At 36.2% G+C, this 21,337-nt stretch overlaps 1 protein-coding gene across 4 annotated transcripts in view; it reads left to right on the forward strand.

Annotated features, from left to right (window-relative positions):
• Nucleotides 1-21,337, forward strand: part of RALGAPA1 (Ral GTPase activating protein catalytic alpha subunit 1) — a 262,207-nt gene that overhangs the window by 153,445 nt on the left and 87,425 nt on the right. For all 4 annotated transcript variants that reach the window (XM_029952940.1, XM_029952941.1, XM_029952942.1 and 1 more), the window contains 2 exons: nucleotides 11,841-11,975; nucleotides 12,389-12,572. In XM_029952940.1, the coding sequence (XP_029808800.1) occupies nucleotides 11,841-11,975; nucleotides 12,389-12,572 (319 nt within the window). The remainder of the gene's footprint in view (nucleotides 1-11,840; nucleotides 11,976-12,388; nucleotides 12,573-21,337) is intronic.

A 21,337-nucleotide genomic window follows, 5' to 3' on the forward strand; every position in this document is an offset into this window, starting at 1 on the left:
CCATCTTCACATCCCAATCTTGCAGTTCTATTCTCCAGATCTCAGTGTCGCCATCCTTTAGTCATATGGTGTTGAAATTTCACATATGTCTTATTACTTAGGCTCTGCCCATTAATTTACAGAACTCTGAAGGAATAATTATGTTTCAAACCTGTTCTCAGTTATTTTCTTGTATGCCTTGTATAACTTTTTACTTTTGGTTTCTTCATGTTAACTCCTGTTGTCTTCTATATCTCTAATTTTATGAGTTTACCTCAGAAATTTTTATTTTTCCTCTTCATATTCAGTTTTAAATCCATTTGATCAGATTTGCCCCTGCTAAATACATTCTAACTCATTTTTAAAAGATACATAGACTCCATTTTACCCAAGAGTTCTTCATTTTAGTGTCTTGGACTGTGGTTTAAATTTCAAATCTGGTTTGTGAACAATATCTGGATAACTGATTAGCCATTTCCTTCTAGATCATCTTTGTCTTCCAGAGCCTAGCTATTAATACAAAAAAATCTCCAATACTTAGTTTTTGTTTCTTGCCCACTTAATTTATTAAATTTTTTTTATCACAAAGTATATGTGTGACAGTCTGCTTGGGACTAATAAGTAGATATATAAACAAGGTAGTCTTTGTGCTCATGGATTTTAAAGATTAGAGTGAGGCACTCCAGTATAAGAAGTGCTTACTATAAAAGGTAGAAAAATGTGTATGACACAGGATAGGATAGGAGGAAGAAATTAACTACCAGAGCAGAAGGGCTTGTTAAGGGAAAACTCCTTAAACGTGATAGGGTTTTCTACATAAAGGGAGACAAGGATTGAAGTCATAGTGTTATTCCAGGTGGAGGGAATAGCATGTGTAAAATCATGTAGGTATATAATGTATGATATGTTATGGGAGAACAATCCGCAATTACATAGTATAGGATTTGAAGTGTATGGTTCAGAGAAGGGAAATTAGACATCAGAGATAGAAAAGGGTCAGGATATGAAGGCCCTTGGATGCCACAGTAAGAACTTTGGACTTTTGTGAAAGTCCTCTTTTGAAAATGACCTTTTGGGGTCGGGTGGCTCAGTCAGTTAAGCGTCTAACTCTTGATTTTGGCTCAGGTCACGATCTCACAGTTGTGAAATTGAGCCCCACATCAGGCTCCATGATGAGGATGGAGCCTGCTTGGGATTCTCTCTCTCTCTCCCTGGCTCTCTGCCCCTCCCCCACTCACACTCCCCACCTCTCTCTCAAATAAATAAACATTTTCTTAAGTGACTTTTTTGGGGGCATCTGGGTGGCTTGGTCAGTTAAATGTCCGACTTCAGCTCAGGTCATGATCTTGCTGTTCGTGAATTTGAGCCCCATGTTGGACTCTGTGCTGACAGCTCAGAGCCTGGACCCTGCTTTGGATTCTGTGTCTCCCTCTCTCTCTGCCCCTCCCCTGCTTACGCTCTTGCCTCCCTCTCTCTCTTTCTCAAAAATAAATAAAAATTTAAAAGTTTTTAAAAAAAATTTTAATGTTTATTTCTGAGAGAGAGTATGAGTGTGGGAGGGGCAGAAAGGGAGACAGAATCCAAAGCAGGTTCCAGGCTCTGAGCTGTCAGTAATGAGCCCAAGGTGGGGCTTGAACTCACAGATCGTAAGATCATGACCTGATCTGAAGTCAGATGGCCAACTGACTGAGCCACCCAGGCAGCCCCCCCAAAAATTTTTTAAAGTGACTTTTTGCAAGGCTCAGTAATGCAAAATGAATTACCAGATTTGTGAATGATCACTTAAAAGTGTGAATGTTGACTTAAAAGAAATAATGTAATTATTATAGTCATCAATGTAAGAACTGATGTCTTGAACTAAGGCTAGCAAAATAAAGAGTAAAAATTCTCAAAGTGGAATCTACAACCAAAGTCCATAGGAATCAAGAAAAAAGAGCTGAGTTTTAGGAGAAAGATGAATTTCCATTTTTATTGTATTGCATATAAGGAATAATGCCAGTAAAATGCAGCAAAACAACTCTGTATGCCTCAAGTGGTAAATTTGAAGCTCAAAACAAAATTATTGACATCATCAACAAAAGACTATTATTAAACTATGGGAATGTGTGAGATCACTTAAAGAGAAATTCCAGAGTAAGAAAAGTTGGCGAAGGAGAACACCTTAAAGAATAACAAAGAGTAGGCAGAGAGGGGGTCACCAAAATAGAGACATAGAAGGCACCTGAATTTTTTTCCTCCTGTGGATGCACCAAAGATACAGCTACATATGGAGCAATTCTCTCTGGATTGCACAGATCCTACACATCAGGCAACTGAAAAAATACCCACATCAAAATATGTAAGAAATGTTGAGAATGTATTCTTGCAATAAACCCCACCCTTGGCATACCATCAAGAGAAAACCCCCAATTCCCAGTTTCTCTCTGAGGAGAGTGTTTAGACCACACATCTTTTAAGTCTGTCCCCCCATGGATGGGCTCCTAGGTCGCCTGCCTCTGAACATCAGCAGGGCTTATGGTTGCCTGATGTGTATGATCATTCAACTGGTTTCTGTCTGGACCCTCAGGCAGCAACTGGGAAAGTGTGCAGTCAGAACCTTTCCAGGGAAAGAATGGTGGAGGGTCCTTTTTGCCTGTTACCTCTGTGCTAAACCCCGGGGAATAGCCATAGCAGGTGCTCATGCTCCTGTTAACGGGTGCTCCTTTGTTTCCCTAGAAAGGATTAAAAGAAATTTTTTTTAATGTTTTTTATTTATTTTTTGAGAGACAGAGAGAGGCAGTGCGAGGAGGGGAGGGTCGGAAATAGAGGGAGACACAAAATCCCAAGCAGGCTCCAGGCTCTGACCTGGCTGTCAGCACAGAGCCTGACAACAGGGCTCGAACCCACGAACCGTGAGATCATGACCTGAGCCGAAGCAGTGAGCTACCCCAGGCACCCCCTCCCTAGAAAGGATTTGACTGCATACTTTCTCAGCTGCTGCCTGAGGGTCCAGCTTCTAACCAGTCTTCATCTAGGTGCTGACTGTAGCCATCCTAGAAGACCTTAAGAACCAGTGAACATTCCCCCTGTATTCTCTCCCTCTGGCTGACTTCAACAGGAAAACCAGGTCTCCAACTTCTCCCTAGAAGGAGCTTGTCACACTATGTGAGCATCTCCCAAATCACCTATTTCTGGGAGCTGAGAGTACTTGGCACTCATGAATCTAGACACACGCAAAACACAGGTGGTTCTATTTGCACTAGCATTCCCAGCAACTCGTTCCTCTGGCTGATCAGCATAGAATGAGTAAGCAAAAATACCCAGCTCTAGATTTCTCTGATGGAGGCTAGACTGTATAACTACTGTCCCAACTTTCCCGGCTGCTCCTTGAAAGCCAAGCTTCCAGTTAGTCTGCAACAGGGAGCTGAAAGGAAAGGCAATTAGTAGTCCTTCAGGATCCTGAATAGATATATTGGCATTTCCCACCCTTTTGGGACACAGCTTGGAAAGTTACAGAGGTTTGAGGGGCAGCTAAGGGCTTGACCGAGTCTACTATTTTACCTTTCCCAATTAAAAAGTATCCTGTTGGAAGTCACTTTGAGACTGTATAAATATCCTATCACTCAGTAAATATAATATCCTATCACCTAAAACTAAGTAGTTTGGCCAGCAGTTGAAACGCTTATCAGAATTAAATTTTGTTATGTTAGCTCCAGTGGTGATTTCCTAATTCTGTCATTACTTTTACCTTCATTAGTTAGTTTTCTGTGATAAGGAAGAGATTTTTCTTATTCCCTATCCATCTTACCAATGTGGAATCATGATTCTTATTTTATGCAGTGGATTGTAATCTTTCATTTTTCATGATCACTTTTTTTATTTTGAAGCTCAGAAGGTCCCAGACTTAACAAGTGGGAGTGCTCGTTAAAGTGGCTTCTTTGTCCTTTTGACATATCCTCCTCATTATTCTTTCAGTATATCCTTAATTTTTGTCACCACAGAATTTTTCAGACTCACCTGTATTTTCTCTCCCCCAGTACTGGAATTAGCCTTTTCTCCAAGGAACTCAGGTTCCATTGAGTGGAAATAGTATTTTGAAATAGATTTAGGAGCTAGGTGTCTACATTGTCGTTGGGTTGTCTTTTTCCCCTAGGTTCACCGACCATATAGAGCTAGAAAGTAGATGATATGTACACACACACAAATATAGGATATGTATTTTATGTATAAATGTAGCACATGCCTATGTATTTCTTTGTATTAAAACACCATGAGTTTACCTTGACACCTCTTCTGATTCTAACCCAGTACCACAAGGTTCAGTCTGTCCTCCCCCTTCACGTATTTGTAACTACCAGCCCCAACAGTGAGAGCCTAGTTTCCATTATCCACATTTACCCACAGTATAGGTACTTCTTATGCAGTTACAGAAAAATAAAAGCAGTTTCAGAATATATTTATGCCTATATGTAGTTACCAAGAGAGTATACAGTTCAAAAGCTGTGTTTAAAAGTTATTTGGGTTCCTTCTTCTCTCCTTCACCTTCACCTCAGTATGGTTATGTCATACATTTGAAATACAATGTAGATCACTTTTTCATTTTCTGGTCCATTTTAGAGTTTTTTTTTCCCCATCCCTGTTGTGTTTGTTTGTTTGTTTGTTTGTTTATTTTTTGTTTATGGTATACCAATTCTTTTTTTTTTTTCATGTTTTATTTATTTTTGAGAGAGAGAGAGAGAGAGAGAGCGTGAGCAGGGGAAGGTCACAGGGAGAGGGAGACACAGAATCCAAAGACAGACTCCAGGCTCTGAGCTGTCAGCACAGAGCCTCACTCAGGACTCGAACCCATGAACTGTGAGATCATGACCTGAGCTGAAGCCAGACACTCAACTGACGGAGCCACCCAGGCGCCCCTCCCATTCTTTATTTTTACACAAATGTGCAGAAACATTTATATTTTCTCCTTGTTTGTTAAAAGATATCATATTCTAGATTATTGCTTGGTACCTTAGATTTTTTACTTGCAGGATATCCTGGAAATTTACAATATATCAATTCATAAATAATCTTCTGTATTCTTTTTTGTAGCTATGTAGTGTTTGTACTCCACTATGTGAATGTACCATAGTTTATTCAGCTCACTTTCCTAATCATGGATGTATAGATTATTTTTAGAAATTTGCAATGGCAAACAGTGCTGTAGTGACTCACTCTGTGCTTGTTTTTTTACGTTATTGGAATGTGTCTTCAGGGTATATTCCTAGAAGTGGAATTGCTGGGTCAGAAGGTAAACAGATAGGTAATTATGTTAAATATTGGCATTCCCACAAGCAAACTGTTAGTGTCTGTTGGCCTAGAGTCTCATCCACACAATGTGTCTTATTTTGGACATTTTGCCAATTTGATGGCGGAGCAGTTCCATCTTGGGGTAGTTTCCACTTAAAGTGAAGTTGAATATAAATATTAGGCCATATTTACTAATGGCCTGATTTTTTACTTTTGTGACTTGTCTATTCATATTTTCTTCTATCTTCTGTCAGATTTTGCTGTTCTCCCCTCAAATTTTTATGTACTAGGGACATTTGCTCTTAACTGTAGTATATGTTACAAGTATTTTCTCCTTTCCCCCCCATTTGTCTCTTGATTTTGTTTAGGGTGGGTTTTTGTTACTGTTTCTTATTGGGGGGTATCACAGAAAAAAATTGGCTTTTATGTAGTTGATATATCTTTCATTGTGTCTGAATTTTCAGTCATAGACAGATAGCCTCTCACTGTAGCCTGGATAAAGAGGAATCCACCCATGTTTTCTTCTAGTACTTGTATGGTTTCATTTTTTACCTTGTTTATCCCTCATCCATTTGAAGTTTATTCTGTATGTTTTGAGATGGGGATTTAATTTTTGTTATTTTTCCAAATGGATAATCAGATTTAAAAGTTCGGCTTTGCCATTTGAAGTGAATAATCAATGTTTAAAATTACTTGGCTCTGTTTCTTCAGATTCCGTACTAGCAGTTTTTAGACTCTTGTTGACAAGTTCTCTTTGATACTGTTAAGTATTATTGAGGATCTCAATTAACTTTTATTCTAATGGATTATACAGGCATACCTTAGGAATATTTGGGTTTGGTTTCAGACCACCACAATAAAGTGAATATCTCAATAAAACAAGTAAAATGAATTTTTATTTGTTTCTCCCTGAATATAAAAGTTATGTTTACAATAGTCTGGGGTTCCTGGGTGGCTCAGTCATTGAGCATCTGACTCTGAATTTTGGCTCAGGTCATGATTGCAGTGTCATGGGATCGAGCCCTGTGTCGGGCTCCACACTGAACATGGAGCCTGCTTAAGATTATCTCTCTTCCCCCTTTGCTTGTCTCTCCCACTTGGGTGCTTTTTCTCAAATCATTAAAAAAAAAGCTTCCTTAAAAAATAACTATAGTCTATTAAGTGTGCAAGCAATATATTCAAAAAACAATGTATACACCTTAATTTAAAAATACTTTATTGTTGGGGTACCTGGGTGACTCAGCCGGTTAAGCGGTCAACTTCAGCTCAGGTCATGGTCTTGGAGTTTGTGGGTTTGAGCCCCACATCAAGTTCGGTGCTGACACCTCAGAGCCTGGAGCCTGTTTCAGATTCTGGGTCTCCCTCTCTCTCTCTATCCCTCCCTTGCTTGCAGTCTGTCTCTCTCTGTCTCAAAACTAAATAAAAACATTTAAAAAAAATACTTTATTGCTAAAAAATGCTAACCATCATCTGAGCTTTCAGTAAATTGTAATCTTATTACTGGTGGGAGGGTCTTGCCTTAGCGCTGATGGCCGATCTGGGTGATTGCTTCAGGTTGGGGCGGCTGTAGCGATATCTTAACATAAAACTCTAATGAAGTTTGCCACATTGATTGACTTTTCCCCCCACAATTTCTCTGTCATATGATGCTGTTTGTTTTTCTTTCAAATTGGAGTCAGTCCTTTGAAACAGTGTTGCCGTTTTATCAACTATGTTTATATAATATTCTAAATCCTTTGTTGTAATTTCACCGTCTTCATAGTATCTTCACCAGCAGTAGATTTCATCTCAAGAAACCACTGTCTTTCCTCATTTATGAGAAGCAACTTCTTATTCATTAAATTTTGATGAGGTTGTAGCAGTCCAGTCATATCTACAGGCTCTACTTCTAATTCTAATTTTCTTGCTGTTTCTACCAATTCTGCAGTTACTTTCTCCACAGAAATCTTCAGTCTCTCAAAGTCATCCATGAAATTTGGAATTACTTCTTCCATACTCCTGTTAATGTTGATATTTTGACCATTTCCCATGAATCGTGAATGTTCATAATGGCATCCAGAATGGTGAATCTTTTCCGGAAGGTTTTCAGTTTACCCAGATCCTTGAGAAAAACCACTACCTATGGCGCCTAGAACCTTATGAAATGTAGTTCTTAAATAATAAGACCTGAAAGTAAAACTTTCTACTTGATCCAGGGACTGCAGAATGGATGTTATGTTAGCAGGCATGAAAACAACATTACTGGGCGCCAGGGTGGCTCAGTCAGTTGAGCATCTGGCTTCAGCTCAGGTCATGATTTCGTGGTTCATGGGTTTGAGCCCCGTGTCGGGCCCTTGCTGAGAGCTAGCTCAGAGCCTGGAGCCTGTCTTCAGATTCTGTGTCTCCCTCTATCTCTTACCCTCCCTTGCTCACTATGTCTGTCTGTCTCTCTCTCTCTCTCTCTCAAAAATAAAAATACAAAAAAAAAAACCCACACAAAAAACAAAAGGACAGTAACCTCATTGTGCATCTCCATCAGAGATCTTGAACTTAAAATATTCAGGAAACTGTATTATAAACAGATGTGACATTATCTAGGCTTTGCTGTTCTGTAAATAGAGTACAGGCTGAATAGATTTAGCATAATTCCTAAGGGCCCAAAAATTTTTGGAATGGCAAATGAACACTGGCTTCAATTTAAAGCCACTAGCTGCATTAGCCCCCACCAAAAGAGTCAGTCTGTCTTTGGAAGCTTTGAAGCCATTGACTTTTCTCTAACTCTGGAAGTCCTAGGTATATCTTCTTCAAATAGAAGGCCGTTTTGTCTACTTTGAAAATCTGTTTAGTGTAGCTACTTTCATTAGTTTCCTTGGCTACATCTTCTGGATAACTTACTGCAGCTTCTGTATCACCATTTCCTGCCTCACCTTGCACTATTATGTGGATGACTTCTCTCCTTAAACTTTAGGAACCAATTTCTGCTAGCTCTAGACTTTTCTTCTGTAGCTTCCTTACCTCCCTATCTCAGCCTTCATAGAATTTAAGAGCCTTGGGTTAGGCTTTGACCTAAGGAATTTTGTAGCTGGTGTGATCCTTAAAACTTTCTCCATATTGGCAAAGTTGTTTTGCTTTCTTATCATTCATGTGTTCACAAGAGTAGCACTTTTAATTTCCTTCAAAAACTTTTCCTTTGCTTTCACAACTTGACTGTTTGGCACAAGAAGCCTAGCATTCAGCTTGTCTTCACTTTAGACATGCCTTCCTCACTAAACTTAATTTCTAGCTTTTGATTAAAGTGAGAGTCACGTGACTCTTCCTTTCACTTGAACACTTAGAGGCCATTGTAGGTTATTAATTGGCCTAATTTGAGTATTGTGTCTTAGGGAATAAGAATAGGCAGCCTGAGGAGAGGGAGAGAGATGGGGAATAGCTAATTAATGAAGCAGTCAGAACACAGTGTTTGCTGATTAAATTTGCTGACTTACATGGACACGGTGGTTTGCAGCACCCCAAAACAATTACAGGAATAACACAAAGGTCACAGAGCACCGTAACAAATATAATAAAAATAGGAAAGTTAGGAATACTGTGAGAATTACCAGAATGTGACACAGAGACACAAAGTGAACAAATGCTGTCAGAAAATGCTTCTACACTTGTTCAAGACAGGGTTGTCACAAACCTTCAATTTGTAAAAAGCACAGTACCTCTGAAGTGCAGTAAAGTGAGGCACAATAAAACAAAGTATGCCTGTATTTGGTGCACTTGATCTGTCTTAGACTGAGTGGTGTGTCAAAGTTTCCTGAATGTTTTTATATTTCTTTGCATCTGCTGTAGATTTTGCTTTACAGTCACTGAGTTATTTGATACATAAATACCCATAAATTTTCATTCCAGTTGAATTGTAGCTTTTAACGTGAATGCTTTTTAGTTTGAATTCTAATTTGCATATTGCACTTTCTGTGTTTCTTTGTCTACAAGGTGTATTTCCTTTGTTCTGTTTTTTAAGTTTTTTTGGTATTCAGGAAATTTTATACTCTGTTCTTGTGATTACATTTCTCTGTATGCCTTTTAAAAATACTTTTTATTTCCTTGTTTTCTTAATTAACCTCTTATTTTTTTAAAACACCTTTTGTGAGGTGTGGTATCTTTATCTCATTGCATATATGTTAATAAATGAGCTTATTTTACTTTTCCTCTCTCTTCACCTCCATTTTTAGTTATTTTATTTCTACAATTAACATATAGGATAAGTCATATAATAAATGATTCTTCCACATTCATCTCTACCTTTATTTTTTTGGTCTTAGCTTTGTAACTACATGTATCAAATACCATTCTTTTTGCTGAAGTTCCTCAGTCAACTGTTTGGTTAGATGAAATTCATCTTTATTCTTCAAGACAGGCCCATGAACACAGAATTCCCTGAGGGCTGGTATATTTAAAACTTTTTTTGTGACCTTGATACTTGAGAAACCTCTTGGCTAGATATAAAATCCTTAGGTTCACATTTACTTTCCTTGAATTTTTTTTTAATGTTGCCTTGCTTTGTGTATTGCTTTTGAGCAGTCTGATACCTGTTTTATTCCCTTGCCCTTCTAAATTATTTCATCTTTTTTTCCAGGAAGCCCTAAGGATATATTTTTTCTTTTATGTTTGGAATCTTACTTTTACATTTTTACCAGGGTATGTGTTAGAGTGATTATTGCAGATCAGTTTGTCCTGGCTTCTGGTGAACCTTTTTAATATGTGTATTTCCAGAGACTTCAAATATGTTAATTGGATATTTTTCTGTCTTCTATCTCAATCATTTGTTTCTCTGACACTTGTTATCTTATTTTCTTTTTTTGCAGACTTTTTTTTTTTAACATTTATTTATTTTTGAGAGACAGAGAGTGAACAGGGGAGGGGCAGAGAGAGAAAGAGACACAGAATCTGAAGCAGGCTCCAGGCTCTGAGCTGTCAGCACAGAGCCCAACGTGAAGCCCGAATGCACGAACCGTGAGATCATGACCTGAGCCAAAGTCAGATGCTCAACTGACTGAGCCACCCAAGCATCCCAACTTTTTATCCTATTTTAAATCTGATTTTTATTCTTTTGTTTGTTTTCCTGCTATTCTTCAAAGCCCCATATTAAATGTAGTTTTTGTTTTTTCAAATTTATTATTCTTTAGGCATCTTATAATTTAGGCTTCATTTTCAGTATTATTTTATCCTTTAATTCTTTTTCCTGATGTCAAACAATTCTTCCTTTCTTGCTCTATTTCTTTTTAGTTTTTAATTTCTGATTTAAGGTCGTGTTTTCTTTATTCTTTATCTCTAAATGCTATTACTTGTTGGGATGAGCACTGGGTATTTATTTTATGTAAATAATGAATCATGGTAATCTATTCCTGAAGCCAAGAACACACTGGATACACTGTATGTTGGCTAACTTTAGTTTAAAAAATAAAATAAATGCTCTTTGATAATATCTAGTTTAGATTGTTGTATTACAGTTTTCTTCTGATTCATAGTTGGGTTTTTTGAGCAGGGATTTCATCATTTGAATTGTTTAGATTCTCATTTTTTGTTTCCTTTTTCTAATAGTTTTATATAGATAAAGATTGCTTCTGCATTTCTGTGAATAGGGCTGGTGGCTTGGGGTGTTTTATAAGATTCCTACTTCAGGAGCTCCCTCATCTGGTGATTCAAAAAAGTTTACTGTCTTTATTGTCTTTTTAAGGAGAGGAATTGTAATTCCATCAGCTTATTGGATGATGCTTTCTTAAAAAGGAAAGAAATTATAGGGCCATCAATTTTTTAAATTTATCTGAGTTTTGCAGGATCCTAAATTTCTCTTCTACCTTTTCTTTTAACTACATGTTTTCCACGGGATGGCTCCCTATTCCTTCTTAACAGTCTTCTCCAAAGCATTACCTTTCCTGTGTGTACTTTTAACTCCTTTTTTCTGTTCAGTATCTATCTACCAGTACACTTTTTCAGTATACTCACACTTAGGGTAACTTTTTGTTTCTGGCTTGGTTTTTAGGTTCATACCTAGTTCTTGCCTCTCTTTTATGTTTTTCCTAAACTTCCCTTGGTCTCATGAAAGTTTGTAATGAGAGAATGAGGAAAAGCTTGCTGGGATTTGCTGTATTTTCTACTTACAGATAATTTGAAGTTTGGATGTTCTGTTTTCTGGTTATACTGAGGTTGTCAGTTTTTTGATGTTTTATTGATTCTTTTTCTTTAAAAGGAATATAGAAGTATTTTTAATATATGTGAACTCAAACCTTTTATTTGTGATCTGTTCCTTGAACAGTTTTAAATAAGTCAAGCTATTGATGTCTGTTCTGTTTTAGGCTCAGCATTTTTATAGAAATTTTAAATGATTTTGGCAGTCCTGTTTTATTACACTTATGGTTCCGTTGTGCAGGCTTTAAAATATAAGGAAGAAATCCACAATAATGTTCACATATAATATCTTAAAATCAGATCTAAGTAAATATTAGGATTGATTTTATTCCTGAAATAAATTTTGGAAGACAAAAATTAAGTTGGTGAATTTTTGTTAAAAGTGAAGCTTTTATTTTATAAGTTTACAGTCATAATCATCTTTTTTGTTGTTGTTACAGTTGGTTGTATCCTTACTTCTGTGCCTCCTGGACTGGATCATGGCCTTACCTCTAAAGACACTACTCCAACCAGTCCATGCTACAGGAGCAGAAAATGATAAAATAGAAAAATCTGTCCTCAATTGCATTTATAAGGTAAAGCTATTTGCTTTATTGTTTATTTGCTTACCAACAGTTTTTTAAAACCTAAAGCAATAATATTTCTTAGTATTATAAGTTTATGTTTTTAAAGCTAGATATTTACTAAGAATAAGAACATAGGTTTATCTTATAGTACCTAAGGATAATTAAAACTTCTTTCAACGAGATACTGTTGTTTTACTCCAGATTTTGAAAGGAGACAAGTCCTTTTTGAATGTGAGAATCATTGTTAAATTTATTTATTCTTCTTTTGAAGAGGTATTGAATTTTACCTTGATCGAAGAACTGTTTTAAAATATTTAAAAATTTTTAATTCTCTTGTATTACCAGTTGTCATTTTTCTCCATTTATCTTTATTTATTTATCTTCACTGAAAAGGAAAACTGTGTTTTCTCTCATACCTCCAGGTATTACATGGGTGTGTTTATGGAGCTCAGTGTTTTAGCAATCCAAGGTATTTTCCAATGAGTCTCTCTGACTTGGCATCTGTAGATTATGACCCTTTTATGCATTTGGAAAGTCTGAAAGAGCCTGAACCTCTACATTCTCCAGATTCAGAACGATCTTCGAAACTTCAGCCAGTGACAGAAGGTAAAAGGAATTCACTTCAGGACAGTATTATTTCTTGGGTTCTCTCAAAGTATGATTTGAGGCCATGGGTAAAAATAATGGTGATGAGTGTATCTTCCTTTGTAGTTCTTTATCTCACCATGTATATTCTAGCAAAGTTCATTTTTAGTTTAAGAAATAACTTCAGAACCATAGTTACTAAGATTATGTGGTGTGACACTCCTTTATACTTCTAGTGAAGTTATTCTGGTAAGTTTTTTTAATATATTTTACTTTATACATCATAGGATTTCTATAACGGACTAAGATTTAGCTTTGGAGTCTAACAAATGTGGTATTGAATTTTGACGCTCATATACTAGCTGAATGGCTATATCTGTTTCCTTATTTATAAAATGGGGCTAATAATATTCATTCCCTCATGATTGTTTTGAGTACTGAATAAGATAATATGTGTAAAACCCTTTGTACAGTTCTTGGTAGGTAGTGAACTCAGTAACATTTTTTTAAGCCACATTGTTTCTACATTCAGAGACTTTACTTTCTGATATAAGAGAACGATGTAAATAAATAACCTTTAAATATGAGTATAAAAATAAAAGTACATTTAAGATACAGAGGTAGCCTAGAGGAACCCAGCAATTACTGAAGGGTTTTAAGAAGGTTATATACATAAGAAAATTAGTATTAAGAGCAGTTTTTTAAAAATATAATTTATTGTTAAATTGGGTTCCACACAACACCCAGTGCTCATCCCAACAAGTGCCCTCTTCAATGCCCATCACCCACTTTCCCCACTCCCCCATCCACCATCAACCCTCAGTTTGTTCTCTTTATTTAAGAGTCTCTTACGGTTTGCCTCCCTCCCTCTCTGTAACTTTATTCCCCCTTTCCCTCCACCATGGTCTTCTGTTAACTTTCTCAAGATCCACATATGAGTGAAAACTTATGGTAGCTGTCTTTCCTAAGAGCAGTTTGAAAGCAGTATTTTGTGGAGTTGGCAGATTATGGCCAATGCCTGCCACCTGTTTCTGTAAATAAAGTTTTATTGGGAAACACCCATGCTTTCATTTATGTATCATTATGGCTGCTTTTGTGCAACAACGGTAGTGTTGAATAGTTGCAAAAGAGTTCATGTGGTCCAGAAAGCTGAAAGCATTTACTGTCTACCCCTAACAGAAAAAGTTTGCTGATCTCTGGTATGTTAGATTGGTTTTAGGAAAGTTAAACCAGGAGCAGAGAGACCAATCATGAAGCTATTGCAGTAGGCCTAGCAAGAATTGCTAAAGGCCTAAATTGGTTCGATCTCTCCCAAAGTAGACCAAGAATATGAGAAAGGTTAGAGGTTTGGGAGGAAAAATGAGGAGGGCAGTTTTTAGAAATGACTTAGTTTGGGATGCCTATCAGATATTCATATGAAGACCACTAGTTGGCAGTTTTGCTGTATATGCAGATCTCAATCATAGCAGAGAGATCTTTGTTAGGAATCTATATTTATGTGTATGCATGTGTGCATGCACACATGCTCGTGTGTGTGTGTGTGTGTGTGTGTGTGTGTGTGTGCGCTGAGAAGAAAAAAGTTGGAAAGGAAGGAAAACTGGGAGAGAATAATTTCTCAGAAACAAAAGCAGGAGAAAGATATTTGAAAGATTGGGCAATAGTATTAAATGATAAGACATAAAGACTAAAAAATATATCTGCCTTAAGCAGTTCCAGCAGAGAAGTAGGAGAGAGAGATGGATGGCTGTGGGTTCAAGAACAAACAGGAGTTAAAGAAATAGAGCCATTTGTCAAAAATACTCTTTAAAGAAGCAGGACTGTGTAAAAAAAATTAAGTGATAAGACAGTAGGTGAGCTAAAAAAAAAATGATTCGGGGGTAAAGGAGTTCTAAGGATGAAGAGAATTGAACTTCATCATGAACTGAGAAGGAAGATGAGAAGGGGATCATTAGTAGGGTGAAGTTCCTGAAGGGTGATCTAGAAAGTGTGAGATTAGTATTAGCCCTTATTCTGACCCAAAAAGAAAAAGAAGATGGAAGTAAATTAAGGGGATTAGCAGAAGTTATTGAGAGTCCAACAAAAAAATGGAAATCACAAAGTTTTGGTTGTACCAGTCAGCATTCAGTAAAGTGGTTGTGGCAGAATACATGGAAACTGTGACTTTAAGAATGTTGGTATATGGTTTAGCCATGGAATTGAGGCTTGGTGAGGGTTGAACTGATGTTAGGAAATGGCTAATAAGTTGGAAGAAAATGGAGTGATTCATTGAGTCAGAAAGTAAATGTTGGTAATAAGTTAGGACAGTGATTCTCAGTCTTGGTTGCACATTAAAATACTGCTGCTCTGTTCCAATCCATAGAGATTTTGATATATTGATTTGGGATTGCTAGGAATTTTTAAAGCTTTGCAGGTGATTAATATGCAAGCGAAGTTGAGAATCACTGAGAGCATCAGTATGTTAGGACGGTAGTTTTTAAAGTGAATTTTTAAGCAGTGGAACCCCTTCAAATAAATTTCACAAGGAAGCTCACTTTTGTAAAACTTATATAAAGTAGAGCTGCAGCAGGGTGGAGGCCTGGGATCCTACTGACTTCTCTTCTGTCCATCTCCTAACAGCCTTCTCCAAGGGCTCTACAAAACAGAATAGGAAAATTACTAGACCAGGAGACTGTGGTTAAAGAATAAGCTATTAAGTAAGAGTTTGATTTTTATTTGATTTTTTATTTTTTTAATATTGTAGTGTTTTTTATTTATTTTTGAGAGACAGAGAGAGACAGCGGGAGGAGGGGAGAGTCAGAGAGAGAGGGAGACACAGAATCCGAAGCAGCCTCCAGGCTCTGAGCTAGCTGTCAGCACAGAGCCTGACACAGGGCTCGAACCCACGAACTGTGAGATCATGACCTGGGCCGAAGGCGGACGCTTAACCGACTGAGCCACCCAGGCACCCCTGATTTTTATTTAAAAAAAAAAAAATTTTTTTTAAGTGTGTTGATTTTGAGAGAGAAAGAGTGTGCAAACTAGAGACAGAGAGGAAAGAGAGAGAATCCCAAGCAGGCTCCGCATTGTCAGCAGGCTTGAACTCCCTGACTATGAGATCATGACATGAGCCGAAACCAAGAGTCAGACACTTAACTGACAGCCACTCAGGTGCCCCAAAGAGTTTGATTTTTTTAAGGTGGAATAGTTATAAATGTTTAAGACATCAAAGATGTGGCCATGAAAATGGATTGGTGACATAGAATGCAAATGAAGATCTGAAGTTACACATCAGGGAAATAAGACTAGGGTTTAGGATTGACCACAAATTGCTAATAGTTTCTCTAAAACACAAATACAGTTGACCCTCGACCAGCATGGGTCTGAACTGTATAGGTCCACTGACACGTGGATTTTTTTTTACTATAAATATATTTTTTCTTCTTAATGATTTTCTTTTTTCTAGCTTACTTTATTATAAGAACATATATAATACATATAACATTCAAAATGTGTGTTAATCAACTGCTTATGTTGTTGATAAGGCTTTCTGTGAACAATAGGCTATTGGTAGTTAAGTTTGGGAGAAGTGAAAAGTTAAAACATGGATTTTTTACTGCATGGGGTGTCAGTGCCCTAACCCCCATATTTTTCAACGGTCAGCTGTATACAGAACTGAAATAGGAATATAAAATTTAAATTAAAGCTCAGATACAGTAGAGATATGCTGGGAAGCATAATATAGCAAAATAATTTAGACCATAATTGATATATATTTAATTCTCTAGATTTGGTATAGTAAAACAGTGTTTAAAATTTTACTTAAAAACAAAGTTATTTGAAAAGATTAGTTGCTTTTTGCATATTTCTCAAAAGGGTAAAATGATAAAGTTTGAGGGCAGTATAGCACACTTGCTAAACAGTGAAATAAGTAGTTTACTTATGTAAAGAGAGTTTTTAATGTATTTAAGACAAGATTCACTGTACCATTAACAATTACAGTAAAAGACACAAAGGTAAAGATTTAAATAGATGGGTTTTAAATTGATACCAAATACTTTGTGAAGTATTGTTCTCTAAATGTATTAAGTTGTTCCCTTTGGACTTTCTTAAAGGTATAAAGGACCAGATTAATGCAGAACCTTTTAGGAACAGCTGTAAGCCAACAGCAGGTGATTCTGTGGTCCTTAGTGACAACATGCTGTGGGTTTTTTTTTTTTTTTAATATGGCAAAGTGACTAATCATTGTGCCCTTGTTTAAGGATGTTTCATCATCTTCAAGTACTTTTTTGGCCAAAGATTTCTAAACATAGAGTGTCCCTAATAAGCTCAGTATTAGATTGAACGAGTCTGATTTGAGGACTATTGGCATGAGTAGGTGTAATTATTAAATTTACTAAATAACAAAGCAAGGTAGTAAGTTGGCTTTTTTTCAAATGGCAGTAGTCTTATTAGCAAAAAGTCATCATTTGCAGGGTCACAGTGAAAGGAGGCTCCAAAGGGTTCATTTTGTCCTAATTATAGTTTCACCTATACATATTATGCAAAGCTAATATTTAAAGCATTTGCCAAAATTAACTTCCTCTGCATGTTCTATTAGAGTGCAATGAATTGCAGCAGCTTTTTATGTCTTGCTGCTTTTGTATGCTGTAATAATCCATAATTATGGGTTTGCTGCAAATGCTGTAGGGTTTGTTTAATCTGACAGTCTGAAAAGACAACCCTGAATAGACTTATTTAAATGAATGCTGGTTACACAAAGCCTTAGACGCATTGATATCTTCATGTTACATTTTCTTACAAGGTTAGTTATTTAGAACTTCATTTTGAGTATCTAAATTAGAGAATTTCATGTTTTCTTTATATCTAAGTTGATGTTGAGAAGAGAGATACATATGTTCTATAGTTCATAACTTAAAAATCTAAATAAAATTGCCCAATTAATAAATTCAGAGATTTTTATCCTTCCACATTTATATATATCATGAATTTAGAGAAGCAGCTTAGGAAAGAAAATGCCGTTACCTACATCTAAAGTCTAAATATAGTATTTAAGTATTCTTAGTGTTAAAAATTATCACAGATTTATAAACAAGTTCACTTGAACTGCATTTCCACTGTCTCTTCCTTTGAGAAGAGGTTGTATAGGATGGACAGGAGTCTAGGCCTAGGTTTTGTTTTGGGGAAAGAGCTGGCTTATTCTTGCAGTTTATTTATAAGTAAGGTTGAAAAAGGAACTCATAAAACCTGTGTTACTTATAATGCTCTCAAAATTGAATGATTTGTATTGCTTCTGTTATATTCAACTTTGTATATGAGTTTTCAATTCATCTTTATAAGAAATCTGTATTATTCTTTAAAAATGGGGTTGTATGTGTTTCATGTGATTTGTCCATGACCACACGTCAAGCCAGAGGCAAAGTCAGGTATTCTCTATTTTGTGATCTGTTTCTATTAAATTATATTCTTTCACTTCTGAAATGTTCTGCAAAAAAGATTCATTACTTAGAACAAGTCATATATTTAAGTTTATCACTCAAAAGCAAGGGGAAAGACAACAGAAAATTCTTTTCATACATCAAAAAAAATTAATGTCTTTAATTTTAAATTTTTATTAACTTTTTTATGTTATTTATTTTTGAGAGGAAGAGAGAGCATGAGCAGGGGAGGAACAAAGAGAGAGGGAACACAGAATCAGAAGCAGGCTCCAGGCTCTGAGCTGTCAGCACAGAGCCCAATATAGGACACAAACTCACAAATTGCAAGACTGTGACCTGAGCTTAAGTTGGATGTTCAACCAACTAAGCCACTCAGGCACCTCTTTTATAATTACCATTTAAAACGTGATTTAGGGTGGTTATGTTTAAATGAACTTGCTTTTACACCACCAAAGACTTAATCATCCATTTTCTATATAAAAAGTAGCTACTTTTTTGCATGGACCTCAAGTATACTGTAGTATAGAGGTGGAATTTAAGGAAAGGTATTAAGCAGGCTGTGTTGTAGCTTATGGGCAAGTAATAAATTGTATCATGTATCTTGAATGTATCATAGATAAGCTGCTATATAACGATCGCCACTTCAGATAGCTGTGAAATTAGGTGATTAACTAGTTGTTACCTAACCTTCTAATTTCTGTATAAGTCTAATTACATGAAATAGAAGTTGGGGTTTTGATTTTTTACTTTGCTTTTCTGTTTGGAGTGTAATTGTAACTACTGTATTGTAAATGATGGAAAATAATTGCATATGTTAAAAAAATAAATAAACAGAAAAAAATGTGATTTAGTTTTACTTAAGTGAGCTTTTCAATTGATCTGGCCATTTTAGATAGTAATTTATACTAAATAATACTATTTTGAAGTTAATATACACAGGGGGAAAAAGTTGAATTCATTGTTTCCATATGTCACAGTGATTTGCCATAAGAAAAGGGCATTTTTAAAAAGTGTTCATTTACTTATTTTGAGAGAGAGAACACAAGCGGGAAGGAACAAAGAGAGAGAATCCCAAGCAAGCTCCATGCTGTTAAGTAGGAGCCTGACATGGGGCTCAAACTCACAAACCACAAGATCATGACCTGAGCCAAAATCAAGACGCAAGACACTTACCTGACTGAACCACTCAGGTGCTCTGGAAAGGGCATTTTAACAAAAGAGAAAAATGCGGAAATTAGAGTTATGGTAACGATGGAACTAACACTGAACTGGAAAGAAAAGACCAGCCTGTTCTATGGCAGACAAATCTCTTAGCTCTTGTGTACCTACTTGTCGTCATGTGCAAAATGACAAATTCTGGCTAAATTGTCTGTAAGATCCCCAACAGCGTGAACTTTCATTACATTGTAAGTTTTAATGAGGGAAGGGAAAGCAGATACTAGATTTAAACCACGTCTCTGTTTTTGTCATCCAGTGATATATCTTTTTACTTGACTTGCATATGGTTTTGAAAATGTAGGATTGAATTAAGGTTAATCATTTAGTGTTATCTAGTGTTGAATAGCTGATTTTCAGAAGTAGCCGTATTTATAATTAAAGAACAGCTCAATGTAATTAGATCTTTTTATGTAAACTGAAAAATATTCATGTATATACATGTATGTGGTCGCAAAATGTGATTGATAATAGAAGAAGATTGAAACTTTGATACTCTTAACATTTCAAAATCAACCAAAGCCCAGAGAAACTGTTCTTTTTTAGAGCTGGAATAATGGAAGATGTTTTTGCTATTAATGGCATAGCAGCTGTTTCCTTGCTGATCTCTGCTTGCAGTCAGTGAGGGCTATGACCTTAAAAATGTAACACTGTTCTTTTCTCTTGCTTGTTTTTAAGTATCATATGAGCAGTGCACAGCTAATGTCCTTATAAGCTTTTTTCAAAGTAGAGTTTATAGAGATATACATAAAATATAATGTATTTTTTATGTGGGAACTTTACTATATATTAGTGGTTACACAATTTCATATAGTTGTCAAATTGCATCACAAAGTACACTTAAAACTAAGGAATTTATTGTATGTAGATAATACTTTGATCATCAGGAGATTCTCAAATCTAGATTTATTCCGCCATGTATCCCAAATGATTAACTTTCAGAATATAAACAATACTCTGACAGCATCACTCTATGACTATGGTAGAACAATACAGAGACCCAGTCACTCTGTAATCACATCTGTAACACAACACTGTAAACATACACACACACACACACACACACACACACACACACACACACACACACACACAACTAAACATCCTCTCCTAACATAAATGATGAGTACTTCTTACTAATGACAACTCTTCCTCTGCCTCCTAGATGAAAAGTATCAAGATTGTCTCCAACTTCCTGACACCACTCATTTCAACCTGCTTGCAGTCACACTGGCAGTATTTGCTAGTAGGCTTTGCCAAGTTGTCATCTCTCTTTACTTCTTCCTTTCTCCCTATATTCTCTATTTCCTGTCTTCCTTCTCTCCCCTCCCTTTTCTTCCTTCTTGAGGTCCTGGCATTTCTTGCCCTTGACTGCTATATTCTTTGTTTTCTTTTCTTACTCTTTGCTATGGATATGCTCCATACCTATTTGCTTTCGCTAATGTGCTTAAGTAAGGGGAAAAAATGCTTCTTACATGCAACTAACTAGGACCACAGTGACCCAGAAGAATATCTTACAAAACTATAATATGTAAGCAGGCCCATAAGATATGGTTTCCCTGAAAGTTTTCACAGTATATACTGGTTACATTGATGCATTGTTTAAATTGATCCTGACTCCTAAAGTTTAGTGAAAGATTACTTTTCTCTGAAACTTTTATATCATTGGTAAAAGCCATACTTAAATGACATTTAAGGCATGCAGTTTCTCTGAATCTACTCATGAGATAAGAAATTTGTCATTGGCTTTCTAATCTGTGTGCTGAGTGATTTTAAGTGATTAATAATACTCCTGATCCTTCTTTGAAGGTCTGATTTACAGGCATGTCTGGGTGGCTTAGTAGTTAACTCTTGATTTCAGCTCAGGTCATGATCTCACAGTTCATGAGTTTGAGCCTTGCATTGGGCTTTGCACTGGCAGCATGCAGTGTGGAGCCTCCTTGGGATTCTGCCCCTCCCTCTTTCTGCCCCTCTTCTCCTCATGCTCTAAATCAATAAATAAATAAAGCTTTAAAAGAAACATATGATTTAAATAGTGAATTCATAAGCAAAACTTTGAAAAAGGGGTTTTTTTGATGAACGAAACTTCATCATGAGTTTTCTTCTTTGCCATCATTCCTATAGAACAGAATCTAAATAGAAAATTTTAATTTTGAA

Source organism: Suricata suricatta, chromosome 9 (genome assembly GCF_006229205.1).
Source record: "Suricata suricatta isolate VVHF042 chromosome 9, meerkat_22Aug2017_6uvM2_HiC, whole genome shotgun sequence".
NCBI lineage: Eukaryota > Metazoa > Chordata > Mammalia > Carnivora > Herpestidae > Suricata > Suricata suricatta.